The 7,532-nt window shown below is 23.0% G+C and overlaps 1 protein-coding gene across 1 annotated transcript in view; it reads left to right on the top strand.

The window, feature by feature from the left end:
* The window catches only part of LOC117173877 (monocarboxylate transporter 12-like), a 16,014-nt gene that overhangs the window by 4,564 nt on the left and 3,918 nt on the right, over positions 1-7,532 (top strand). The window contains exons 6-8 of the mRNA XM_033362523.1: positions 22-104; positions 219-331; positions 5,864-6,019. Of these exons, the coding sequence (XP_033218414.1) occupies positions 22-104; positions 219-331; positions 5,864-6,019 (352 nt within the window). The remainder of the gene's footprint in view (positions 1-21; positions 105-218; positions 332-5,863; positions 6,020-7,532) is intronic.

The following is a 7,532-nucleotide window of genomic DNA, read 5'->3' as shown; positions in this document are numbered from 1 at the left end:
ATAATTTTAAACTATTTTCAGACTTCTGAAAATCTAGATGCCACATCAAAAGAAAATGAACCTCTCATAAAAGAAACGAAAAAACAAGAAAATATACAGATATCGCTTCAAGCAGTTGACAAATTAGAAAAAAATCCCTTGGATTCTAAATTTGAATCCAAAAAAGGAAATCTGCCGAATAGTAAATCCTATTTTGAAAAAATAAAAAAATTTTTGAGATTGGATCTTTTATCGAACCTGACATTTTTAAATATTATGATTGGTCTCAGTCTTTTTTACGCAGCGGATACAAATTTTAAACTTTTCACCCCTTTTTTTCTGAGCAGTATCGGTGAGTTATGAAAACAATTTTTATTAATTATTATAAAAGTAATAAAAATAATTTTCAGACATTTTTTCGCAAAAAATTTTAGAAAATATGGAGCAATAATTTAGCGCCTGTACATAAACTATGTTACAATTTTATGGGGGGTGGGGGGGGAGCAAAAACTATGGTTGCATAGAACTATTATGTTCAAAAATCGTTTTTTTTTAAAGTTAATTTTTTTAGCTGAGAATTTAATTATTCCACTTTTCATGGGAACTCTTGTTTGTAGATGAAAACTCGACTATTTTGTTGAAAATTCCTTAATAATTAAATACTTAAATAAATATTAATGTATTTTGTTACAAATTATTTTTTTGTAACAGATTAATCCTCTGCATCGAAAGTTGACATTTTTAGATAAAAATTTGTTACTTTGTTTTAAAATTGTATTTTTTTAATGGCAAATTACTTTTATTAACCAAAAGTTGAACTATTTAATTTTTTTTTTTAAATTGATCTTTTTTAGTTGCAAAATCAATTATTTGTTTAAAAATCATGAAATTTGTAAAAACTTAATCTTTTTGGTTAAAAATTTAACTACTTTATCAAAAATTCTTTTTTTTTTACTAATTTCTTGTGTGTGTGAAAATTGAACTATTCCATACTTGGTTGAATATTTATTCTTTATATTTTCAAAAATCACGTATTTTATTAAAAAGTCACCTTTTTCGGTAGCAAATTAATTTTCTTTTACTTTAAATAATGTATTTGGATAAAGATGTGTAAAAATTATTTATTAAAAATTTGTCCTTCAAGAGTTAAAAATTCACGTTTTTCATTAAAAAATCCATCTTGTTTGTTGCAAATTCAACTTTTTGGTTGCGGATTCAACGGTTTGGTTAAAATTGGTCATTCTTGATGAAATTTATCTGGTTGAAATTTGTTGTTTTTTTAAGGTTATTTTTTTCTAATTAAATTTTTTATTGAAAATATCACTATTTCACTTTTGATTGAAAATATATCATTTAGTTGAAAATTTCACTATGTATGGAAAATTCTTTTTAGCTTGAAAATTCAACTGATTTCGGTGAATTTTTCATTTTTACTTTTTAACCATTCGACATTTTTTTAGTTTCAAAATTTAACTATTTGTTTAAAACTTCAACTATTTTTTGTGACTTCTTGTTTTCTTCTTTTTGCTTTACAATTTTTTTCTTTATAGTTGAATCGTTTGACTGTTAATGCAACTGTTTGGATATAAATTAATTATTGTTGATAGAGATTTTTCATTTATTTATTTTTGTTTAGTTAAAAATCAAAACTATTGGGTTGGGAATTCATGCATTTTCTTTTTGAAGAGTCGTCTTTATGGATAAAAATGATCAAAATTGAACTCCTTTGTTAAAAACTCAAATTTTGCAGTTAAAGGTTTATCAGTTTAGTCAAAAATTAATCATTTTCGTAAAAAAATGATCTTTGGAGTAGAAAATTCATCACTGTAGTAGAAATTTCATCACTTAAGCAGAAAATACACCATTTTAGTCGAAAATTCATCATTTTAGTAGAAAGTTCATCACTTTAGTAGAAAATTCATCATTTTAGTAGAAAATTCATTACTTTAGCAGAAAATTCACCATTTTAGTAGAAAATTCATCACATTAACAGAAAATTCATCATTTTAGTAGAAAATTCATCACTTTAGCAGAAAATTAATCATTTTCGTAAAAAATTTATCATTTTAGCAGAAAATTAATCATTTTAGTAGAAAATTCATGACTTTAGCAGAAAATTCATTTCTTTTGTTGAAAATTCATCATTTTAGTAGAAAATTTATATTTTTAGTAGAAAATTCATCATTTTAGTAGAGAATACGTAATTTTAGTAGAAAATTCGTCATTTTAGCAGAAAAATCATCCTACTAGTAGAATATTTATCTCCTACGTTGAAAATTCATCACTTTGTTAGTAAACTCATCATTTTAGTAAAAATGCATCTCTTCAGTAGAAAATTAATTTCTTTTGTTGAAAAATCATCATTTTCATAGAGATTTCGTAATTTTCGTAGAAAATTCATCTTTTAAGTTTTAAAGTCAACATCTTAATAGAAAATTCATCATTTTAGTAAAAACATCATCGTATTAGTAGAAAATGCATGCCTCTCATTAAAGATTCATCAATTTTGCTGTAAATTAATCATTTTAGTAAAAAATTCATCTTTTTAGTAGAAAAGTCTTTTTTTTTAATGTTCAAAATTCATAATTTTAATAGAAAAATCATTGTATTAGTAGAAAATTCATCTCTCTCACTAAAAATTCAGCACTTTCGTAGTAAATTCATAATTTTAGTAAAAATTTCATCTTTTTAGTAGAAAATTCATTTTATTGTTTGAAAATTCATTATTTTAGTACAAAATACATCATTTTAGTGGAAAAATCATTCTCGTAGTACAAAATTCATTATAGTAGAAAATTGATCATTTTTGTGGAAAATTCGTCATTTTAGTTAAAAATTCATTATTTTTGTACAAAATTATTCTCTTTTGTGGAAAATTTACCATTTTAGCTGAAAATTCATCTGTGTCTTTGAAAATTCACCCTTTTAGTAAAAAATTTATCATTTTAGTAGAAAATTGTTCTTGTTCGTTGTAAATTGATCATTTTATCAGAAAATTCATCTCCTTCGTTGAAAAATCACCATTTTAGTAGAGAATACATAATATTAGTAGAAAAATCATCATTTTAGTGCAAAATTCACTATAGCAGAAAATAGAACATTTTAGTGGAAAATTCGTCATTTTAGTTAAATATTCATTATTTTAGTACAAAATTATTCTCTTTTGTGAAAAATTTACCATTTTAGTAGGAAATCTATAGATTTAGTATAGAATTCATCGTTTTAGTAGAGAATTCGTAACTTTAGTAGAAAATTCATTTCTTTTGTTAAAAATTCATCATTTTAGTAGGAATTTTTTTTTTAGTAGAAAATATATCATTTTAGTAGAGAATTCGTAATTTTAGTAGAAAATTTATCATTTTAGTAGAAAAATCATTGTACTAGTAGAAAATTCATCTCTTTTTTAGTCAACTCATCATTTTAGTAAAAATGCATCTTTTTTAGTAGAAAATTCATCATTTTCGTAGAGATTTCGTAATTTCAGTAGAAAGTTCATCATTTAAGTTTTAAAGTCACTATCTTAATAGAAAATTAATCATTTTAGTAAAAACATCATCGTATTAGTAGATAATTGATGCCTTTCATTAAATATTCATCACTTTGGCAGTAAATTCTTCATTTAAGAAAACAATTCATCTTTTTAAAAGAAAATTAATTTGTTTTGTTGAAAATTTATCATTTTAGTAAAAATTCATCTTTTTAGTAGAAAATTCATTATTTTAGTAAAAAATTATTCTCTTTTGTGAAAAATTTACCATTTTAGCTGAAAATTCACCCTTTTAGTAAAACATTTATCATTTTAGTAGAAAATTGTTCTTGTTCGTTGAAAGTTGATCATTTGATCAGAAAATTCATCTCTCTCTCGTTCAAAAATCACCATTTGAGTAGAGAATACATTTTTTGTTGGAAATTTATCATTTTTATAGAAAATGTATCATCTTAGTATAAGATATATCACGTTAGTAGAAAATTCATCACTTTAGTCGAAAATTTATCATTTTAGTAGACAATACATCACTTTAGCACAAAATTCATCATTTTAATAGAAAATTCATCACTTTAGCAGAAAATTCATTATAGTAGAAAATTGATCATTTTAGTGGAAAATTCATCATTTTAGTTAGAAATTTAGTACAAAATTATTCTCTTTTGTTGAAATTTGACCATTTTAGCAGAAAATTTATCTGTCTTTGAAAGGTCACCATTTCAGTAGAAAATAAATAATTTTGGTTGAAAATTCACCTCCTTCGTTGAAAAATCATTATTTTAGTAGAAAATTGTTCTTGTTGGTTGAAAATTGATTATTTCGTCGGAAAATGCACCTCTCTCGTTGAAAAATCACTATTTTGGTAGAGAATTTACTTTGGTTCGTTGAAAATTCATCATTTTCATAGAAAATTTATCATTTTAGTATAAGAATTATTATTTTAGTAGACAGTTCATGACTTTAGTAAAAAATTCATCTATTTAGTGGAAAATTCATTTATTTTGTTGAAAATTAATCATTTTAGAAAAGAATTCATAATTTTAGTAACAAATTCATTATTTTAGTTAGTAAGGTATCATATTAATAGAAAATTCATCATTTAAGTCAAAAAAATCATTTAATTAGTAGAAAATTCATGCCTTTCCTTAAAGCTTTATCATTTTGTTAGTAACTTCATCATTTTAATATCAAATTCATCTTTTTAGTAAAAAATGCATCTTTTTAGTCGAAAATACATTTTTATTGTTGAAAATTCATCTCTTTCATTAAAAATTCATCACTTTCGTAGTAAATTCATCATTTTAATTGAAAATTCATAATTTTCGTATGAAATTTATAATTTTAGCAGAGAATGCATAATTTTAGTAGAAAATTCATTTTTGTTGTTAAAAATGTATCTCTTTCATAAAAATTTATCACTTTCGTAGTAAATTTATCATTTTAGTAAACAACCCATCTTTTTAGTAGAAAGTTCATTTTATTTTTTTGAAAATTCATCATTTTAGTATAAAATTCATAATTTTAGTATAAAATTCATCATTTTACTATAAAATTCATTACATTGGAAAATTGATCATTTTAGTGGATAATTATGCTTTTTCGTTGAAAATTCATGATTTTAGCATTTTGATTGAAAATTCATCACTTTCATATAAAAATCCTCCTTTTAATATTAAATTTATCATTTTATTAGAAAATTCGTCATTTTTGTAAAAAAAATCATCATTTTAGTATAAAAATTATTATTTTATCATAAAATCACTATGTTAGTAGAAAATTCGTCATTTTAGTAGAAAATTCATTTCTTTCGATAAATATTGAACCATTCTATTGGACATTCGTTAATCTGGGGTTAATATTATTTTATAACTGAAAATTTAACCATTCCATGTTTTATTTGAAATTTATCCTTTTCAGTAGAAAGTTTAACTATGTAGTAGAAAATTTGTATTTTTTGCTTGAAAATCAGATTTTCTTAAATCAAATTTTCTACAAAAAATTTAAATTTTCATATTAGTTTTGATTTTATTTTAAATAAAAATAAAATTACATTATTCTGTGAAAGTATTCTAAAATTGGTAACGTAATTTATGGACTGACCAGTATGAATAAATCATTTTGGCAAAGATCAAATTTCAAAGAATCAGAGACATAACAGTCGATTTAACATTTTTAAAAATACATTTTTCTCGCTTTTTCTTGACGAGAAGTTATTAGACCTTGAAATTTCCTTTGAGGATACATTTTGGTTCCTGACTTGAGTTCTTGAATAGCTGAAAGAGTCGTCAATTTGTCCCAATAAATCTTTTTATGAGGAATATTTTTTTTCTATGGCCAAAAATGCCTTGGCCTTTTCTTCCCTTCTTGTGGTGCTTTGTGGGCCCTTTTAATTCTCAGGAATGGAGAAGAAGGAAGTGGCCTTTTGCCTGTCCCTGACCGCCTTTATGGACATTTTGGCTCGTCTCGTGCTGCCCACTCTCTGTGACAAACTTGGATTTAAAAAAAGATACATTTTTTGGATTTCGTCCCTTTTTATTGGACTTGGTCGTTCAGGTAGAAATAAAAAATAATTTCTTTTATTTAAAATATATACGCAGTAAATGGGAGGTGATCAATTCGATCCCCAAATTGGATGAAAATGATATGCAACTGTCGAGTGGCAGTTGTTATGAACATTTACTTTTTTATTATTTAAAAATTAATACGCAAACTTGAAAAGTTTACTGTTGTATTTCTGAATGAAAATTAATTTTTTTCTTGTTTAGAATTTTTTTTTTTTGGTTCAAAATTGTAATGTTTTCTTGAACACTAAACAATTTGAACATTCATATTTGCGTGTCAAAAATTCAAAAAAATTTCATTGATTATTAAAATAGTTTTGTGTTGAAAACCCAACTATTTGATCAAAAATGATATTTTTTGAAGAAATTCATATTTTGCTGAATAAAACGAGAACAATCTATTTAACTAATTCATTAAAATTTGTTCTTCCTCAATAAAAATTAATTTTTAACTGAAAATTCAGCTATTCCAATTTTAATTTAAAAAAATTTTTTTATTTAAAATTAAATGACTGGGTTAACAATTATTAAATTTTTTGAAAAATGGTCTTTTTGAGAAAAAATTACTCTTATAGGTTGTAAACTCATTTTTTCCATATATAATATATATATTTTATTCCATTTATAATTCTTAAAAAGATTCAAACTTTCGTTTCGAAACTTCTTAAATATAAACATCTAAATATATTGAAAAATAGTTTGAAACTTTCGAAGAAAAAATTAAATACCTAAAGATTTGAAAAAATTGCTTTAAAATTTTCCAGAATCATTTTTTTTAATTTTGGAAAGCTTCTACAATGTTTTGAATTCTGTGAAAAGTTTCTTTAAAAATTAATTACAAAAAATAAAAAGTCATTTAGAAGTTTTCAAGAAATCTTAAGAAAAATTGTTTATTCTCTGGAAACTTTTCAAGATTTTAAAAAAGCTCTGAATTTGTTTCCGATATCTTTAAATGTTGCAAAATTGAACATTTTTACTTTTTCACATTATTATTTTTTTTAATCATAAGGAAACTATTTAAATGTTTTTAATCTCTTAAAACAATTTCTTGAAATTCATTTTCCTAAATCAAAAATCATTTTAAATTTTCACATAAATTTTAGGAAAATGTTTGTTAACTTCTTGAAACCTTTCAAAATTTGTTAAAAAATTTGTTTTTTTTCTAAGTATTCCAAAATTTACATTTTTTTTAAATTAAAAAAAAGTTTTTTTTCAAAATTAAAATAGTTTTTGGTTGAAAATCCAACTATTTTTTCAAAAACTATATTTTTTTGGAAGAAATTCATATTTGCTTAAAGGACATTTAACTAGTTTAGTAATATTTGTTTTTTCCTCATAAAAAATTAATTTTTTACTGATAATTCACCTATTCCATTTTTGTTTAAAAACTTATAGAATTTATTTAAAATTCGATTGTTGGGTTCAAAATTCATGATTTTTTTAAAAATAGGTCTTTTTGGTAAAAAAATCATTCTTCTAGGTTGAAAAACTAATTTTTTGATATT

This window comes from Belonocnema kinseyi, chromosome 5 (genome assembly GCF_010883055.1).
Source record: "Belonocnema kinseyi isolate 2016_QV_RU_SX_M_011 chromosome 5, B_treatae_v1, whole genome shotgun sequence".
Classification (NCBI taxonomy): domain Eukaryota; kingdom Metazoa; phylum Arthropoda; class Insecta; order Hymenoptera; family Cynipidae; genus Belonocnema; species Belonocnema kinseyi.
This window is presented reverse-complemented; position numbering and strand designations above follow the sequence as displayed.